The following is a 20,995-nucleotide window of genomic DNA, read 5'->3' on the forward strand; positions in this document are numbered from 1 at the left end:
GGAGGGGTTCAGAGGAATTCATTATTCTCTTAGTGACTGTGCTTAAACAAGCCACCACTCTCTGGATCTACAGCTCCATACCTATGCTGCCTTCTGGACACACTGATGTGGGGTGTTAAGCCTTTGGTGGCCGTTTTAGTTTTCTCCCCTTTTGCTATGATAAAATAGCTCGACAATAGCATCTTATGGGAGAAAGCATTTATTTCTGTTCATTGTTCACAGTTCATCATGGTTGGGAAGGGTAGGGAGTAGGAGCTTGAAGTAGCTTGATAACTAGCTACTGGGAGGTGGAGCTTCTTCTTCTTCTTCTTCTTCTTCTTCTTCTTCTTCTTCTTCTTCTTCTTCTTCTTCTACTACTTCTTCTATTCTTCTTCTTCTTCTTCTTCTTCTTCTTCTTCTTCTATTTTTCTTCTTCTATTTTTCTTCTTCTATTTTTCTTCTTCTTCTTCTTCTTCTTCTTCTTCTTCTTCTTCTTCTTCTTCTTCTTCTTCTTCTTCTTCTTCTTCTTCTTNACTTATTTTGTCTTCTTCTTCTCCTTCTCCTTCTCCCTTTTCTTCTTCTTCTTCTTCTTCTTCTTCTTCTTCTTCTTCTTCTTCTTCTTCTTCTTCTTCTTCTTCTTCTTCTTCTTCTTCTTCTTCTTCCTGGCTTTATCATACACAGACTTTACTGGATAACTGGGAGACAGATTGGCTGTAGGTCACAGACCAGTGATCAAAACAAGTCATGATTAGAAAAATGCTATCTGTGGGGCAAACAACCATGCCAGGGTATCCCAAAAGCTCCACAGCAGACAAGTCCCCACTAGTGGGCAAAAACCACACTAGAGAGTGGTAGGTCAGGTCAGGTATTGTTAGGGACCCCAGGTGGGGATCAGTTGATGGTCATCCAAGCTCCTACACACCCATTGGCTCCTTTGTCATCTGTCACCCAAAGCACGTGCAAAGTATGTATGAAAGAGGTAGAGAGCTGGTAGCCAAGGCACACAGGAATGCATATAAAGGGAGTAGGGTCCAAAGATGCCCAGAGAACACAGTAGGGTGGCTCTACACAGGACTAGGTCACGTGAACCTCCCTCTGCTGTCAGCGAGGAAGGGGCTTCTAGGTACTGGGCTGGGTTCTGGGCACCAAAAGATGGAGGGGGTAAAGATCTGCTGGTGAAAGGGAAATAGAGTTGGGGTGGAGGCTGTCTAGAGTCAGTCCTAGGCTCTGGGGAGACCCTTAACCTAGGAAGCAGAGTATCTGGTCCTCTACATAGAACCGGCTATGCCCGCTCATTCAGCCTGGGCAGGCGGCCTGCTCAGAACTAGACAGGTGACAAGGGACACAGTGAGATGAAAGACAGGTCAGACTTGACACTCCTAGTCTGACCCTGTAGGTAGGAGCTGGGGACCCAATACACTGAAGGCAACAAACAACAGAACTGTGCCATTCAGGGGCTCTTGAGAGTGACTCTTGGACCCAACTGGGCCCTTCTCATGCCTCCTTGAGGCACAACTGATTCAAGGAACAAAGTGGCTGCATTTTGTAAAAAAACAAAAAACAAAAACCAAAAAAACCAAAAAAACAGAAACTATGTGTTTCATTAAAAAAAAAAAAAAGTTCCTGACACACAGAATACATTCTAACATTCTACGCTCCACAAAACACCATCTACTGGAAGGCACAGGGTTGCCCTGGGGCACAGCTCCTTCTCCCTTGGCTGGTGGCTCCACTGGAGAAAGGCTACGAGCAAGTTCAGATCCTGAGGGCAGACAAGGCCTCAGAGACTTCAACCTCACGGGCTCAACTCTGGGCGGTGCTAAGACCTACTTTGTTGAAAGCCATATCCAAAGGGCCATGGGCTGGCCAGGCCCTTTCCTGAGAAAGGAAGTGGAAGGCTTGGGGTCCTGGAAGCCCTCCGTGCCCTAGAAAGGCAAGGCTGGACCTACGTTTTCTTCTTCACATTGGAAGCCAGAAGAGACTGAGAAGGGAGTTGGGTCAGGGCAGTCTGGAGAGCTGGGCTTTCTCCTCAGAACACACTTGGGGGCCCTAGCAGCCATGCTAAGTAGAGAATCCAGAGTGGTCTGTCCCACGTACTCCTCTAATCCAGCTTAGGCTCAGGATAAGCCCTCCTTCCCATGCTGAGCTGGCAGAGGCAGTGGGTACAAGTATGAAGAGGATGTCCTTTCCTGGGGGAGAAGGGCACTGTCCTCTGATCTCATGATAAGCCCACAAATACCCTTCTTTCCACAGCCCGCTGGGTGCAGATGATACGCCTTGATTCCTATGGTGCTTCCAGCTCTACATTCTGCAGAGAGTCCTTCCTTGTCCATCCCATAGCCCAAGAGAAAAGGAGGATATGGGACTGGGACTGGGGGTTCCAGAGTTCTACTTCCATTGGTGGTCCCTGCCTTGCAAGCAGAATCCACATAGTCATATACAGGCCTCCCCAGGTCCAGCGTAGGTTGAAGGGCAGGGTTGTGGGGAAGTCAAAAGAGGCTGGGGGAGTCTTGGGTGAGTGTGTCATGGTCCCGAATATACTGCAAGATGTCCATGTCATCCATAGCTTGGATCTGTTGTTGCTTCCGTGGTCCAGCCCCAGTTTCTGATGGGCCCACTGACTCGGGCAGAGTTGGTTTCCTGGGCAATGCTGGCTCAGCTGGGACTAGAGGCTTGGGCTTAGTCTGGGGCTTGGGTTTTGGTTCAGACCCCAGGTTTAGAATCTGGTCCAGGTCCTCTTCAACTCTGAACAGCTCCTTGGAGGCATCCTCGTGTCCTGGGCGGGATGTGGGCCCTCTGCTCTCACTGACAGCTGGCAGCAGTAAAGAGTCACCCAGGGAGACAGCCCCGCCAAGGTCAGGGTCATCAAACAGCTTCAGGGAGTCCTGCGTGGTCTCCAGAGGTCTCCGGGTCTCAGACACCTTCTTGTCTGAGCTGAAGAGCCCCGTGTCAGGGTCTACCTCCTCGTCAAAGATGATGAGACGAGGTACAGGCTTGGGCCTCACGGCTACTTTTGGGTGTTTCTTGGGCTTCTTGGAGCGCGTGATTCCCCGGGGGATCCAGCACCTCTTCCTCCTCCTCCTCTTCTTCCGCCAAGGACTTCTCCACACCCTTGCTGCTCGAGCCCAATGTGGGTGGCTGCACTTCATCCTGCTGCTCAAAGAAGTCAAAAGCCTCATCACTGTCCCCTGGCTGCCTGGCTGTGTCATCCAAGACAGGGGGATCTCGGGTGGCAAGGCCTGTAGCCCCTGGGGCTCTGGTGCCTAAGAATTCTAGCAGCTCTGGGCTGCCTGCCAACTGGGCATCCTTGGAGACACAGCGTAGGATCTCATCAAACATGGCTCGCCTCTTCCGGATGTCAGACTCCCCGACGAACAGGACCTTCCTAGGCAGCGGGGGCAGGCTGGCTGCTGGGTAAGGACTGTCCAGTTTTCTGGTAAAACTCCTCCATCTCGCTGTATTTTTTGGAGACCAAGAACTGGACAACATCTTCGGGTCGGTGTTTGGCTGACTTGAACACAGCCAATCGGGTCACCACCAGGATCTGGTATTCCACATGGCCAGACATCATCTTACCCCGTACCTCCTGGTGCTGTGGGACAATCAGGTCCAAGGCCTATGTGTACATTCTGAACTTGCCTGGAGTTGGCGAGCACCGCCGGGGACCGCATGTCAGCTGCGGGCCGGCGGACCTGGAACAGCTTCTTTGACACGCATACCTACTGACACGATGCTATGCTCAAATGCGTATTTAGATCGAACCTTTTGAAACTGCAAACCAAAGTAATAACCTGACTCTGTGATGTTTACATTTGGCATTGTGGCTATGGCTAGGCAAAAGTCACTACCTTTCTCTTCCTGTCCTGGAATTCTGGTAGGATGTATACATCTTCCCCAAACCAAAGCCTGTTTCTGTGCACAGCCTCCTCCCTGTTGACTCTAAAGTTTGAGCTGAAGAACTGCCACATATCTACCTAACAGGGAAGTGTCGTCCCTCTCTGCTGTATATGCCAAGCCTCAAATGTGCTCCGAATCCCAGTTTTAAATGAACAGTTTATTGCAAGAGGAACATTTTTCTTGGTGGTAAATATATGTTGTTTAAGTTTTCTAGCTGTTACTCTGGTGAAAATGTAAGAGGTAAGAACCAATAAAATATCCATCCTTCACCCAGCCAAATCCTGGGGAATTTATTTTGCCACTTCCAAATATAAAATATATTTTTTTGAAGTCAAGTGTTCACTAAAGCTGTCTCCACTGCCTCCCCATGCTCTGTTCTTTTCATACTGCTGTCATACTGCCAAAGCTGTTGGGGGATTTATTTTTAAATTTAGAGATATGAATTTGGCTTTCCACTCACTTTCAGAACCGGTTAAGTTTCTTCGGCTTTTAGAATGATGCTGTTCTGTCAAGGGATGCGGTTTTTCTGTTAGATGTTTGCACCATTGGATTAGTCAGGGTTCTCTGGAGGGGCAGAAATAATAGAATGAGTACATATTACAAATGGGATGTATTAGCTTGACTTACACAAGGGCTGGGTAGGTCAATAATGACAACCTGCATGCTGGAGAAGCCGAGAGCCCAGGAGCTACTCAGTCCAGACTCTCATGGTTCCTTCTGCCTCAACAGTCCTAATCTGGTCCTGGAGGACTGGAAGATTCCAGAGAGCTGAGGGTCTTCAGTCCATGGTGAAATGCTGAGGAAGGTGGGTCCTGATGGTAGCAAATTCTGGCAGCAACAGTGCAGAACTGAGCCTATCAGTTAAGTTTACCCTGTCAGGATTAAGGGTCCAAATAGGTTTCACTTGGTTTGTCCTTTTCTGTGTTTCTGGTCTTTGTTGACTGGAGACAAATGTTTCCTCTGTGATCCAGACAGAAGTGCCTGGACTTAGCTGCAGACAGATTGGAAGTGCTCCGGGAAAAGGGGCCTATTGTCCTTCTTTAAGGTTATCTGACCCTCTAGTCCTGAATATAACCAGTGGCAGATGTAACAGAGAGTAGAGGGGCAGTGTGAAGGGCAAGGTGTGGCAGATGGACACACCAAGTTCCCATAAAATCAATCTTAAAGATGATGTGTGTGTGTGTGTGTGTGTGTGTGTGTGCCTGTGTCGGTACACATATGTGCATTCAGCTGCCAGCAGAGGCCAGACAGAGTGCTGGATCACTAGAGCTGTAGCTATAGGCAGTTGGGTAATGGGAACTGAAGGTTGGTTCTTTGGAAGAGCAACAAGTGCTCTTAACCACTAAGCCATATCTCCAGACCCCATTAAGTTTTGAAATGTCATCTTCCTTTTTGAAGAGGGAAAAGGCTTCTACAGTAGCAGTAGGCACTCTATATTGATGACTCTGTTAAAAAGCTAGTCATAGGATGGGGCCCTGGTCCCACACTCAGAGCTTTAACCCAGTCTGCTGGTGCTGGTACCTTCCCGATCTCCATGCTTGGACCAGGAAACATATCCTGCATCCAACCTGCTCACTCTGTCAGCCAGACTGTACCCTGATAACCCCTTTATCATATTTATCTTCCAGGCCACCCCTGCTCACAAGTCCTACGCTCTGGCCGAGCCTGATAAGTTCACTGTCCTATCCCTAAAGGTCCCTACATTCACACCGATCCTCAGGTAGAGCCCAGGACTCACACACAGTGCTATAGTCTAGTCTGAGAAGCTGTGCTTGTTCCTTCCCAAGCTTCAAGTTGGGTCAGGATGCACACCCCGTGTGACAATCCAGCCTGCCATGTGCATATCAGAAACAACCAACAAAAAACCCACACATGCCAGGTCTCATCTCAAATACACAACAGTGTGAAAGGTCAAAACAATATGCCCCTCCCCCAATCTATCAATCCTACAGAAATGACCTCCAGTGAAAATTACCTGAAAGGACAGCCATAAACTTCATCAAAGGAGCTTAAAGAAAATGCATATAAATCGATGAACTTACAGAGAATGGACTCCAAGTATATATGAGTGATGCCCAAGAAAACAACCGTAAGGCGGAATGAAATTACAAAAGCCACCCAGAAGCAGAAAGGTAAATTCAATAGAGTTAGAAACATTGAAGAGAACTCAAGCTAAAATGATGATAATGCTGAAAAACTGAAGAACCCAAAAAGAAACTCAGGAGAAAGGATCAAGAAGAAGACAGAATTTCATGTCTCTTAAAGTCGAGGTATTAGACCACACAAGCCAAAACTATGAAAAAAAAATTAGGAAAGGAACGTACAAAAACTGTGAGACACCATGGAGAAAAAAAAAAAAAAACTTTTAAATTATAGTCATAGATGAGAGTGAGGAATTCTAGGGCAATGGCACAGACCAGATCTTCAACAATAGGGAAAACACATACCCAAATTTAGGAAAGACACACCCACATAGATAAAAGAATACAGAGCACTAAACAGACAAGACCATAAAAGAAACTCCCAGAACATATCATACGTACATAAGTATACATATGTAGATACACATCATATATATATATATATATATATATATATATATATATATATATATGCAGAATATAGTATAAGTATGTTCTTATATATACAGAAGTAAACAGAACAAAGGAAGTATATTAAAAGATGAAAGAGGAAAATGTATAAAGGGAAACCAATCAGAAAGCTGATTTCTCAACAGAAACTCTGAAAGCCAGAAGAGCTTTGAAGCAGGGCATACCAAGTTCAAAAAGGTCACGTCTTCAGAATTAGGCTATAGCAACTAAACTGTAACAACTCAAACTATCTACCACAACTGAAGGAGAAGGAAGGAACTTCCCATGCTACAAATAGGCTAAAAAGTTCATGTTAACCAAAACAACGCTATGGAGACACCTGGAATGGAGAGGGGGTGTGGGGAGGTAGGAGCCCAGTGGGGGAGGTGGAAGGTGGGGGGGGGTGAATATAAGCAGGCCAAGATACCTAGAAAGAAAACCCACAAAGTATAAGCACTGAAACAATGTGTCAGGGTAAATATCAGAACTCAAGGCTCATGGCACATTTATTAGTTGAATGAGTCACATATTCAAAAATAAGTTAAAATTGATACTAAAGGAGAGTCTGCATAACTTGCCAGTATTTTCAAGATGAACTCGGAGGTCACCAAAAATCCAGACCGCAAGAGGAGAGTGAATTCATGTGCATCTTTAAAATCTAACTCTTAAGTCATGTCTGATAGTGCCGAACTGTAATCTCAGCTCTTTGGGAGGCTGAGGTAAGAAGAGCTTAGCCCACCAGGACTACATAGTGAGTTCAAGGCCAACCTGGGAAAGTTAATAAGGCTTGTGTTGGGGCAATTTTTCTGGGGTTTCTGACCTACTCTAGCTCATATAGCTCCTGAATAAAAGCCACAGAAACACGGTAATTTTATTAACATGCTCTAAGCCGGGAATGGGCAGGTCTGAGCTATTCTAACATAAATCCCAGCCATAGGCTGGCTCCATGTTAGTTGCTGTTTGAGCCTCACCTGGATTGCTCTGCCCATGTGTGTCTTCAAGAGGAGCTTCTGTTGGCTACACTCTTATGGTCCGTGCTCATGGTCCATCCTGCCTCAGAGCAGCCTCCTTCTTTACTCTCTACTCTCCTTCTCCTCATGGTCTCCCTAGAAACCTCATATTCCCTCCTAAGTCCTGCCTTCCTGTTCTCTCTGCCCAGTCATAGGGTCCAGCTTTTTACTAACCAATCATGGGTGATCAGGGAGCCTTCTTTACAGAACATTGGCTAACACAATTCCCCAAGGACAAGGTGCAGTCTGGTCAGGGGCACAGAACTCAGCTTCTGAATACACAGAGCAGAAGGGTAACCGCAAAAGAATTGCTTCAAAATTAGAAGCAAAACAAGAGGTGATTATACACTCAGGTATAGAATTGTTTCCCACCATGTGCAAGGCCCCCGGGTTCATCCTGAGTGTTCCCCACACCCTGTAAAATTCCCAGTGTTAAAAACTATTTGCTATGCATTTCATTCTTACTAAAATTTAACCCTGATATGCCAATCATCAGGATTACCGAAAGTTTCAGTGTTTTGTTTTTTTTTTTGTTTTTTGTTTTTTGTTTTTTTAAAAAAACGCTATGAAATTTATATATTTCTCTTTTTAAAATCTAGCTTACACGTTTTGAAACCTGTTTTTACTCATTGGCTGAGACCATAATGTTGATTTGAAATTATGCCTTATCTTAGTCAGGGTTTCTATTCCTGCACAAACATCATGACCAAGAAGCAAGTTGGGGAGGAAAGGGTTTATTCAGCTTACACTTCCACATTGCTGTTCATCACCAAGGAAGTCAGAACTGGAACTCAAGCAGGTCAGGAAGCAGGAGCTGATGCAGAGGCCAGGGAGGGATGTTCTTTACTGGCTTGATTGCTCTGGCTTGCTCAGCCTGCTCTCTTATAGAACCCAAGACTACCAGCCCAGAGATGGCACCACCCACAAGGGAACCTCCCCCCCTTGATCACTAATTGAGAAAATGCCTTATAGCTGGATCTCATGGAGGTATTTCCCCAACTGAAGCTCCTTTCTCTTTGATATCTCCCGCTGTGTCAAGTTGACACAAAACTAGCCAGTACATGCCTCAACTGATTTTTTTTTCTAAAAGAGATGGGGTTATTTCTTCCCTCTGTAACAGATTCCAATCATGTCTGCTAGCTTCACTTTGTTAAAATCTAAGGTGCTGTGCATGAGCCACACAAGCCTACTCTGAAGTCTGAAGGCATGACACACAGATGGGTTGGGGCGCTATCCCATGACACATACATACAATGAATTCCTCTTAACCTCACTGGTTTTGCCTTTTAGGGTCATTCGTATTCCTGGTCTTCCTCATGAAGATTGTTAATAAAATATCAAGATAAACAGTTATCAAGAAACAAATGGGAATGATCTATCTGGAATGATCTTGTACCCATATTTGAATTGTAAATTAAATGAGGGTTGATAACTTGGATTTAAAAAAAAAATTTCCAAAATGAGTCTCTTCCCCATTTACCCACACTTAGTCAGTAGAAAGCGTCTGTTCTTAGTATTCAAATGAGACAAAAGATACATGAGTGTTTATGTTTATAATGAGAGACAACACGCATGAATGTTCATGTTTGTAAGATGAGTCTACAGGTTGCTTGGTAGAACTACAAACACCAAGTGGGGTGTGAGAGGTGCTGGGGACGCCGGCTTGACTCGCCATCAGTCTCACTGGTGCCCGATAAGCCTCCGAGTCTTCATCCTGGAAGCGAGAACCCACGACAGATTTTTACCTGCACCTAAGTGATCTGGGAGCTGCAAGGACCCTGTGGGCACCCACAAACGGCCTCTACAGAGATCACAGCTTATTTCCTAATAGAAATATAGAACTGAGATGATCTTAAGATTAGTTAGATAACCAAAAGGAAATAAACGTCTGACCCAGGAGCCGGTGATGAGATCCTTGAGGCATCTTGTTCTGAGAATGGTTTGGTTGAGAAGGGTGAACAGTTTGGCACCGGGAGGAGCCTGGGCTTAAAATGTCCATGCGACCATTTCAGGGTGCAGTACTTGGCACCTGCATAGTATACAGAAGGCAGTGGGCATCTGGTTATTTTAAAAATGTGCATCTTCCAGAAAGAGCTGTGTATTCACACACTCATGAAAATAAACTTTAGAGTTTAATCTTCTGGGGAAATGCTGCCCCCTTCTCTGGTAGCCAGTAAAGTCCAGATTGGATACTGAGCTTTTTATAAAAAAAATAAAAACCAAAATGAAAATTTTCCACATTTCCTTAACTCTAGTCCAAAACACTTTCCAATTTTGAGTGGGGTTGGCTTTATATATATAAAAGTTGGAGAGAGGGGACTTCATCATTCTGCCTCTTTCCCCTCAGAGTGTGTGTTCACAGAACTCTTACTTCCTGTTGCTACAGTCAACTAACAGGAAGTCTGAGTAGAAACATGAGAAGCAAGCCCCACACAGACAGCTCTAGGGTAGTCTAGGAGGAGCACTCTACTCCCGCTAGAGTCTGAGAGGGACCTCAAGTGTTCAGAGGGGCGTCATGTATATCACACTCTACACACATGATGGAGAAACGTGTAAGGACGCGGTTGCGGTTTCAACAACAGAAGCACAAACTATGTTTGATAGGTTAAAACTATATCCTTCCTCCCAGATATCAGACAAACATGGGTGGACGGCAGTCAAGGAACTGTGGCTGATGACCAAAAGGTATGAAGGACAGCTAGCCCCCAGTGGTGTTTCTGCTTCCCACAGGGCCCTTGTGCTTCCTTAGGCTGCTATGCTCTGCAGTCAGATCGTTTATGTTCACCGTCTTCTAGAAGCCTTGACACATGAGAACACAATCACACCTTTTCCTAACCACAGCCTGAACTTCTGAAAGGAAACTCAAGAATTCCATCAAATTGCTTTTAATAAGAAAAATAGAAAAGTCCCAGATTAGAAGTTATAAACAATATGAAAGACAAGGAAACCAAAGCATGTACTGTATTTGATTAATTAGGAAAAAATAGAATTCACATTTAAATGATACATAATTCAGTCGCATAATAAACATGTAAGCATTTAATATAAAACTAAATAATTCCAATTCCCTCATCGCTCTATTCATTTATCACCCCGTTCACTTTACAACCCCAATGCTGGTCCCACCCATGACCAAGGGAGAGTTACCAACTTGCCTGTGGGAAGCCCACTTCTCCTCAGAAAGGGGAAATGGTGACTTCTCACTCTCCTACCTGGTACTTTGCAAAAATAAAATTTGGATTTCACGGATGCAAGCAGCAGACTGTGGCGTTACATCCCCGGCTGTTTGAGACAGGCTGGGATGGGATAGTTTCAGAGGACCCTGAGTCTACCACCACGGTGCCTGGTCAGATTGATACCCTATTGTCACATTCAACAGTCTGACCCATCTGTGAAACTAGTGATGTCTTTATTGGTATCACAACTATAGGCTCGTTATAAAACCACACAAAGGAGCAACATTGTGCAGGAAAGACTAGTTTTTTTTTTAAGAAAATAATTTAATTGCTTGCAGCACTCTGCAGGCTTGTTTTAGCTGCTGCACAGGTATCTTCTTGCCATACTCTGGCTGTCCATGAACACAGGGTCCAGGGAGGCCACCTTGGCGGCCATGAAGGAGTGGATGCAGTGGAGGACCGCCGTCAGATCCTGGAACTCCAGCTCCTGAGGGGAAATGAAACAGGACTGTGGTCACTGGGAAGGTGCTCTACAACAACTTTTAGCAAAGCCATTTCTTTGTGAACTCCAAGACTTGTTCTCTAAGTAAGTACAAATAGTTGCTGAAACAGGTAATGTCAAAATAAAGGCAGCCCGGCACAATCAACATATATTTATAAAGATGGATATACTGCTGTTCGAATTGGTACTCAGACAACGTAGGCTGTGTCTCCTTAATCTCCATACTGGGTGGGGTGCATGCCCTTTCTTCAGCATCCCTCCTTAGTTTGTGCTAGGTCTTAGTCCTGAAGATCAGAGTTATGGATTATGTCTTCACAGGCAACAATACAGGGCTAAGCATGACAGTGCAGGCAAAGTCTCATGGTGGTGGGGCTGGCTGCTGGCTGACTCTGGTTGCATGTGTGCATTCTTCCATGTGTGACTTATAATGGGCATTTTCAGAAGGGTAGAGTCCTGCTGTGTAAGTAACACATTGAGGGAGAGACCTTGGCTCCTCCCCATCCAGTTGCAATGTCAACAATAGGAAGAAATGATGCTCAATAACAAAGCTCTTTGAAAGGTGGTGGGCTCCTTAAATTTAAGGTAAAAAAATACCTTAAATTCCTAGGTCCTTACTTTTCCACCTTAAAGCTCTCAAAGACTAATATTGAAGAATAAAATCTATATAAGCTGTTACAATTATTTTAAAAGTTGTTATTATTATTATTATTATTATTGATTTTGTGAGTGCCACACATGGGAGATCAGAGGACAACTTTGTGGAGTCGATTTTCTTCTTCTACCATGGGTTATGAGATGCTATTCAGGTCTCCAGCCTCTGGGCCATCTTACTGGTCTCTGATATTATTCTGTCCCCTACATAATTCCCAGCACAAAGTTCCCAGCCCCAACCAACAAAATTGGCAATGAGCCTGCAAGGCTATATACAAGTCAAAGTCTTCAAACGTCACGCTGTTATAGAGAAAAGCAACCTTAGTGTCTTGGGATACAAACCCACCCCAATCTGCAACCCATTCATCCAGCAGAAAGGGTGATTTCAATATATCACTGATGATTTCTTTCTACTCGATGCTGTTTCAATGTGGTGAAGTTCCAATACGGCAAAGAACGGCACAATTCCTTTTAAGGTGACTGCTCATTCATTGACATCCTATTTATTAAATTTGAGCCAAATTCTATCACATTCTAAACTGCTGAGACAAGACCACAGAGAAAGATTCATCATTTTCAGGACAGCCTGCTCAGGCTTGTCAGTTCCCCAGTTGGACTCCTTGAAGCTGGCCAGACAGGACCTCTGAGATGGGAAGTCAGCACACCTGCCTACAGGAGAGATGGCAGCTCATCGCAGGCGCCAAAGTTCTCCTGGATCCCTGATGTTTTTACTAAGGTGCTTCTTTTCCTAAGAGAAGGATCTCATACTGTAAGACTGGCTTCTACCTTCCTTTACAGAAGGCCCCACCCACATTCCTCTCTTGGTCTCTGGTCCACTCCTTTCAGAAACTGCTCTTGGTGCTCAGGACCCAGAACCAACCAGAGTACCAGAGGAGGGTGACCCAGGAAAGGGGACAGGAGAATTCACTTGGAAATGACAAAAGAAGCTGAGCTGCTGGTACATGGAAAGGGAAAGCCAGCTGGATAATGAAATCCCACGAAGTCATACCTGGCCAGAGAAAGAAAAGACACAGGTATGGGGTCTCATGCACTTAGAAGCTGTCCTCCATCTCCTTACACCTGTGACCCGAAGGTTCTCTTTTCTTCTTGCCAAGGTCGGACCCTCCTTTTGCAGGTGAAGCTTGACCTCAATTTTACCTGTGTGTAAGAATCTTTCTTTCTTAATCTTTCTTTTTCTTTCTTTCTTTCTTTCTTTCTTTCTTTCTTTCTTTCTTTCTTTCTTTCTTTCTTTCTTTCTTTCTTTCTTTCTTTCTGGATGAAGAAGAAGATGTTGCAGATGCTTAGGGTTCTCCTCACACTGCTAAAGGGACTTCCTAGTGGAACTCTAGACTTGCTACACAGGTACCCTATCCTGGTTGTTTGTTGGATCCATGAGTTGAGTCACCTAGCTGCTTTTCTGGATGTCAACCCACCCATGTGTTTTCTGCACACCATGAGATGATACTCAGGATGTTTTATTACTTATGATTTTTTTCTCCATAAGAAAGGAAGACCAAGGAACATTCTTGAACAAACACAATATTCTTGCAAGCTTACCAAAACTCTACTACAATATACATACTGTATATGTTCCTGGTCGTAATCATCTTCTCAGGGGGATAAGTGGAGGGACAAAGTCACAGAGCCCCACATCATGGATGCTTCTGCAGCTGTGCTTTCTGTACAAAAGCTGAAAATTGCTTTACAAATCCCTACGCTTTGCTCAATAACAGCATGGCAAACTAGGAGAAGCAGCCAGATGGCCACTGGCATTGAAACACACATCTCAAAGCAGCCTTGGTATTTCCTGGCATGGTAATTTGAAGCCACATCAAAAATCTTTTGAAAAGGCTATCTACCGCAAGAGAAGTCACTCCATGCAAAATCTTAGCCAAGAGTGAGAATCCAGGAATGGAGTATGAGCTTCTGAAGCAGGAGGCAGTCTTGATCCAGATACAGAATCTGAACATTTCATAGGACATCCTTGGTTCGAGGCAGGGGGCAGGGGGGGGAAGTCATGGTGCCTGCTGCTCTGCTTATAGCCTAAGCAGATGCTGCCCGCAGAGTCACCCTGAGCTACCTTTGCAAGAGTTGTGTGCCAAAAGCCAGGTCTGCCCTGTTGGGACAGAACATTCATAGTGATGCCAGTGCTGTCTCTGTGCCTGCCACTCCCTGCTGGCCCCTTTAGCTGGTGTCACAGGTGGTGGTAGGCTGCCCACTCCCACCCGCTGAGGAAGAGAATCTTGTTCAATAGAGTAGGAAGTCATACAGCAGGGATACAACAGCCGCCTCCAAATTTGTCTGACAGGCCCGAGGTATATTTAATCAAGATAATCCTTTTTAAAACAAGTTTGGAGAAAAGCCAAGACAGCCACACAGAGTCTGTAGCTATAGACTGTTGCTGCTCTTCTCCCAGGTCGGCCGAGCTGTCTTGTCTCGGAGTGATGTATGTGCTGGGTTGATTGTTTTTTTTTTTTTTTTTTTCAAATATATTTGACATCTCGAAGAATGGGGGCTTCCAGATGGTTACTGGCCACATGTGCAATGGAGCCATGAGAAGCCCAGGTTAGGATGAAAACCTTCTGACAAACAAAAGGTATTTCTACATTTAATCATAGCTTATTGTCAGCGGGGCTCCAGAGCAGTGTCTGAGTAATAAAGAAGGCGACTCTGGAAAGAAGCCCTGACCAGTGGCCCAGTCCCCGCTCCCCCGTGCCAGACCGGGTTGGGACAGAGTTGGGGGTTAAGGTCTGTGATGGAGAGATATCACCTTGCAATTCTGTCTCTGTGTCTCTGGTTCCTCCATTTCCTGGCTGGGCAGTCAGGTAGTGAGCGGCCAGGGCCAACCCCCTCCAATGCTTTTAATATTCGTTACTAGCTCCAGTGTCAACAGTCATGATTGTCTTTAAGTTACTAAGGGCTTGCCACATGGCTAGTACATTGTCTGAGAATTTACTCCTTGAGTCTGGTGCAGTTTTGATCAAATATAGCTGAGCTGGGCAAGCAGGAGACTGTGTAATTTCTCTATCAGTGAAAATAGAACCCCACAGTGGCTCCCTTAGCATCCCCGTGTAATTAATTAAGGTGGCGGAGGACAGGGATCAGGGGACAGTCACTGGAGCAACATCACCATGAGATGGATTTTATCAACATAGCTTTGTCAAATCAATAACATTGCCTCGCCTCAAAATTGCAATATAAGGTAAGATAAAAGTCAGAGTCCACCATTCCAGTGTTACAATGAGGAAATGGAGCGCAAAACAATCTTTTCAAGTGACAAGGCCAATTAGTTGCAGAAATGTCACTTGATGTCAGGGATCCAAGAAGTCCCATAGGGCTTCCCTGTGCCTCCTGCTAGAGTTTTAGGAAATTGGTACAATAGTGTTATATGTTATGTTGCAAGCTGTCTGAGAATGAGAGTTACCCCAAACAATCCTGCATCACCAGGATTCCTGAGGTTCCCTGAAGGACAGAATTTCAACCTTTTCCAACTTCCCTATTCTACAGCTGTCTTTGTCCTGGGTCTACCTTGACAGGTGGGTGGTGCTGTTGAAGGGGTATACAGACAAGCCAGCCGCCATCAAACTGGAAGAACACAGCCAGTAACCCCATAGTAAAGGTATCAAGGGATGGAGGAGAAGGTAATTTTGAAGGTACCTTCTTCCCTTCTGTAGCAATCCTTGAATAAAGCACTTTTGCATTTGTGCAGGGGTGGGAGGTGGAAACATTCCTTAAAAGGGCAGGAACCAAGGACCAACAGCAAAAAAGCAGATGGTAGCTATGGGCCTGTGCATGGGTATCATTAGGGAGAAGCTATGCAGAATAGGTTCTGAGAGATCCTACACAAGAGGGCACAAACATCACGCTAAGGACAGCCCTTCAGGAAGCACAGGGAGCTATGGATGGAGGGTGTGTAGGAGGCAGAGGCATGTCTGTGGGGCAAGGACATGAGACAGAATGAAAGAAAAGAAGACCTATGGAAAGAAATTCCTTTCAGGAAAGGACGAGAGTCTGTGAGAAAAGATGAGGGCTTGAGTTAGGGTAGAAGGCAATGTTAGCTCTGAGAGGTGCAGACTTACGCAGGGTTAGGATTGCTCTTCTTGGCACAACTGGGATAAAAAGATTCCCCCAAAGACCCCCAAAGCATCAGGACTGCACCAGTGAGGGGTGTGCTCTCCAGGAATGGTGAAGTAATGTGTGTGTGTGTGTGTATGTGTGTGTGTGTGTGTGTGTGTGTGTGTGTATGTGTATGTGTGTGTGCGTGTGTATGTGNTGTGTGTGTGTGTGTGTGTGTGTGTGTGTGTATGTGTATGTGTGTGTGCGTGTGTATGTGTGTGTGCATGTGTGTGTGCATGTGTGTGCATGTGTGTGTGCACGTGTGTGTGTATGTGTATGTGTGTATTGTGTGTTTATGTGTGTGTGCGTGTGTGTATGTGTGTGTATGTGTGTATGTGTGTGTATGTGTGTGTGCGTGTGTGTGTGTGTGTGTGTGTGTGTGTGTGAAAGAGAAAAGGGAGAAGGGGATAGGGAGGGGGAGAGGGGGAGAGGGAGAGAGAGAAAGAGGGAGAGGGAGAGAGAGAGAGGGAGAGAGAGAGAGAGGGAGAGAAGGAAAGAGAGACAGAGAGACAGAGACAGAGACAGAGAGACAGACAGAAACAGAAAGAGACACAGAGACAGAGTGAGACAGAGACAGAGAAATGGAGAGAGACAGAGGGACAGATACAGACAGAGACACAGAGAGAGAGGAGTGAGCAGAAGAAGAGGATATCAACTCATGGAGTAAACTGTCCTCCTCGAAGGAGGTGCCTCTCCTCATTCTATTTGGAGTTTACTCGCATCAAGGAGACTGACCGTGGTTTTGCTTTCTGAGTCGTGGCCACATGTGGTTCACTGAAACATGAAAATACAAGACATGTCCAGAAGTCAACAATTTGTAAGTTTTAAGTTGCCCACTAATTGTTGTAGCTGCATGGAACCATACACTACCTCTCTTTTCTACTGGGGATGCGAGACATCCTTTTGCCCAGCATGTGCACACTGTAGACACTGCCTGCTGCTAGTCACCTAGAGCCATCTGTTATCATACCAACTGTCTTGGTACCACAATGACCCTTACTCGGCTTAATGGTGACTCTAAAGTGGAACACTGATATCAACAATTCAGATATCTCAGTAAGAAGTCATAAACTGCTTCCCTTAAGCAATAATTAGGATTATCATAAACTTGCACAGGAATATGTATAAGGCATACACTGGAGAAAACATAGATGCCCAGGTTTCAGCGTTCAATTAATTACCTTTAAAATCATTGTGGCAAAGGATCTAAAGGGTCTTAAGGGAGGAAAATTTACTTTGGCTACAGATTTCAAGAGATTGCCATTCATCACGGAAGGTATTGGGCAGGAGCTGCTCATGGTGGTGGGAGTATATGGGGCATGTGGTGGCAGCACCTCATATCTTGATAGATCAAGACGCAGAGACCTCAAGTTAGAAACAGAAGCAGATATATAACGTTTAAGCCCTACCCCAGACAGCTCATGTCTGCTAGCTGGAGCCCGGTACTAAAGTTTCTACAATGTCTAAAGTCAGCAATAGCAGCTGAGGACTAAGAGTTCAAACACACGTGGGGAACATCTCAGATTCAACTCCAACAGGTATTAACTGTGACTCTGGTAGCCACTGGGTAAGGGATGTGTAAGACCATGCCTTCTGGAAATGGAAACCCTGTCATATCTTCTAGCAAGTCCCTGTTCTGTTGCTTGAAGAAACACCCTGACCAAGGCAACGCTTACAAAAGAAGGCATTTAACTGGAGGCTTCCTTACAGGTTTCAAAGGCTTAGTCCATTAGCATCATGGCAGGGAGCACAGGAGCTTGCTTACATGGAGATAGAGAACAAGCTGAGAGCTTTACATCCTGATCTGCAGGGAGGCAGAGAGTGACTGGGTTTGGCAGGGGCTTCTGAAACCTCAAAACTCACCCCCAGGGACACGCTTCCTCCAAAATGGCCATACTACTTAATCCCTCTAATTCTTTCAAGTAGTTCAACTCCCTGGTGACTAAGCCATCAAATACACGGGCATAGGTGCCATACTTATTCAAACCACCACAATATTTGGCAGGATTTGAAGGCAAATATTTTAAAATGTCACCCTCAAAATTGGTGTTGTAATCTGTCTGTAGGCTGTGGTCTGTGTTAGGTGATGAATTTGTCCGTTTTCTCTGACTCACATATGATGTTTTTAAAAGAAGAATTCATTTTTTAAAAATTTTGAAAAATTATGTGTACGGTTGTATGTCTGCACCAAGTATGTACATGTGGCTACAGGTGCCAGTGGAAGCCAAAACATGCCAGCTGATTCAACTAGAATTGCATTACAGGCATTGCAAGCAGAAAGTCATGGGGCCTGGAAACTGAACTTGGCTCTTCTACAAGAGCTCTATGAGCTTTCCGCCACCAAACCATCTCTCAGACACCTCTGGTTCACATTCTTCTTAGTCTTTCTCCTTCAGTAAATAACAGAATTACAAACTAATGCATTGTATTGACATTGGCAGGATTTTTTTTTTTTTTTTAAGACAAAAATGACTTCACCAAGTAACCTTGATTCTGTCACGTTGGGTGTTTCAGAATACTTTAAGATGAACGAGAACCTTGGGCAAAGCTGTTTTAACTAATACCATTTTTTGTAATTTGCACTGGCTCCAGGGTATCTCACACACATACTGAGAGCAAAAGAAGCTGGGAATGAAGAAAGTCTGTGTGGTTTCACCTTTTTTTCCCCTGTGCTAGTAAATATTTCATTTGGAAATTTCCATGTTCTGACAAAGATAAATAACCCCTACTCATTTTATGCAACCGAGGTCAATATCTTGAAGGACAGTATAGAATTTCCCTCATTTTTAATTTAATGTTGAGGGGTGAAATATTGATAGTGATGCCCTGGAAAGATATCTTCAGGTTATTCTGGTGTACAAATAATTTACAAATGCATGAAGCTGGCACTGGCTCATACCAGTCTGTGCTTTGCCACTTGGAGAACCATCAACATCTGCAGGACTACCCAGTGCAGCCTCCTGGCTTCTCTTGGCTTCTCTTCCTGTTCTAGTGAGGATGAAGGATGACTTTCATCTCCCTTTTCAGGGGGACATACCCATCCCTGTGCTTCTGTTCCCCCCCCCCTTTAAAAACGCCATGCTCGAATTCACCTTTCATTCTATCACCAATATGAGTTGTTTCTTTGAACCCAAGTCTTCAGCCCTCACTCATCTCCAGGGGCAGTGAATAACGAGCTTACACTCACATTCCAAAACATAGATGAAAATTGGACCCAGCTGGCTCTGCTTGTAGAATCTGTTATTTTATAAACTATAATTAGAAGCAACGTGATTAATGAAATGGACAGGGAGTAGAAGAGACAATCTAGTCAGTTCCCTTGCAGAGAGGAAAAAGCAAATTTACAGCATATGTCTGCCAGGGGCAGCTAGACCAGCTATGCTTCAGGGTGTCCAACACTCTCATGGTGCTTGCCTTTGGGGACAGTGTCTTTTCGTATGTGGAGATAATCCTTTGACAAAGATCCAGTAACTCAATTAGCTTTCTAGAGATCTCCTCTTTCCAGGTAGAGCCCCATCTCTGTGATGGCTGAGCCCAGGATCACTTCCCAGGAGGTGGGGGTCCCCTGCCTTTCCCCAAATCTAAGTGGCACCTGGAAAGTGGTATCTGTGCTATAGAAGAGATCCAAGACATAGGATGTGACTAAGGGACCTCTTGTGGGGCTTCCTGATCATCTAATTGGATAGCATTTTCTTGTCACTAATAAAAATCTTTAAATTTCAATTAAAACTTAAAATTTAAACAGACACCATGAGTTATTATTATCTTCAAAAATCTCATAGCTCATTAAAAAAAAAAAAGAGAGAGAGAGAGAGAATCATTTTCCGAGGTTGGGGTGAGCTGGCTCTGAAGATTACTGGATGTGTATCATCCCGAGTTTATCTGATGGTGATGGTTACAAGCACATCCCATGTCTGCCCACAGGTTCTCGAGAAGCCTGCTGAGATGAAGGAAACGGTGCTCTCAGCTGAGATTCCATGCTCACCCCCAAGTCATGTTATAGCCTAATCCCCAGTGATAAGAGACTTTTTTGGAGATGGTGGGGTCACATGAGTAGAGACCATTGTATTCTTGTTTAAAAGCCCCTCCCACTAAGGGAGGGTACAGAGAAGGTGACATTTGTGAACCAGGAATCCTCAGATGCCAGACACCAGATCTGGCTGAACCTAGGACTTGAAACTCCCAGGACTATGAACAGACCTGTCCTCCAACCCAAGCTACATACTGGCCTCCACCAGTATCCACCTGTCTCACTCTAGAAAGAACATCCCAGTGTCTAATTATGCTAGTTTTTCCTGCCTTGGACTCTTTTTCTTCCTTCCTCTAGCCTAAAGGCAGCAGCAAAAGCTTCAGAGATCATTTTTAGAGGACAGGCATCTCATATGCTTGCCTCTCTTCAGGGTCAGCTTGTTTAGGAAGCTCAGGATGCTAGTTGCCAGAGAGCCTCAGAAACATCCTAGATGGGTTAACTGTATCATCAAGTTACCACTTGATACAGAGTGTCTTCTGATGGAAGAAGGGTTACACACTTGCTTAGAGATTACATTTAGCTACAAGTTTCTGTCAATAGGGTAGCTCTAATTCTGTGGTCAGCCAGGATAGGTCAATTCCAAAGAAAGCCACCTGCTATAGTGTCCTGGCTAAGCTGTGCAAGCAAACTTGCATGGGAGCAAACTCAAATGACTCTGAGGAACATTGGAAGCAAGCACTGCTCCTGAGGGGTATTGTGCCCCTGTCTCTACTCTTCCTGCACCTGAGGTCATTCAGCTGTCCCCGGTTCCTCCTCCTGAGGATTATGACAACCTGTGTAATGGCTGGAATGGGTTGTCCACTTCTGCTGACTTCAGTGTGGCTGAGGAAGCAGCATCAGAAATCCATGCCCGGCATTGGTCTCTGTGGGAGACTCGAGAGCAGAGTTCTGTTTGCTGTCTGCTCTGAGCTCACAGCTGCTCACGCCCAGTTCTCCTCTCAGCATCAGACAGGCTTCACTGGCTTCCTGATGATAGAGACTCCTCTTACAGACTGAAAATCATGTGCTATTGTTTCTTCCAAAGACAGAATTATTCTTCATTA

At 45.0% G+C, this 20,995-nt stretch overlaps 1 protein-coding gene and 1 pseudogene across 8 annotated transcripts in view; both read right to left on the minus strand.

The window, feature by feature from the left end:
* Positions 1 to 2,468: 2,468 nt before the first annotated feature.
* On the minus strand, positions 2,469 to 3,650 carry LOC110324901 (annotated as a pseudogene).
* Positions 3,651 to 10,348: 6,698 nt separating this feature from the next.
* Sntg2 (syntrophin gamma 2) overlaps positions 10,349 to 20,995 on the minus strand; it is a 201,540-nt gene continuing 190,893 nt past the window's right edge. For 5 of the 8 annotated variants that reach the window (XM_029540556.1, XM_029540554.1, XM_029540553.1 and 2 more), the window contains one exon: positions 10,504 to 11,140. In XM_029540556.1, coding sequence (XP_029396416.1) covers positions 11,009 to 11,140 — 132 coding nt within the window. In that variant the 3' untranslated portion in view covers positions 10,504 to 11,008. Of the gene's footprint in view, positions 11,141 to 16,639; positions 16,697 to 20,995 lie in introns of those variants that run through there. The other 3 variants (XM_021202074.1, XM_021202073.1, XM_029540555.1) reach the window with 3 other exon arrangements.

The sequence above is a fragment of the Mus pahari genome, chromosome 7, assembly GCF_900095145.1.
Source record: "Mus pahari chromosome 7, PAHARI_EIJ_v1.1, whole genome shotgun sequence".
NCBI lineage: Eukaryota > Metazoa > Chordata > Mammalia > Rodentia > Muridae > Mus > Mus pahari.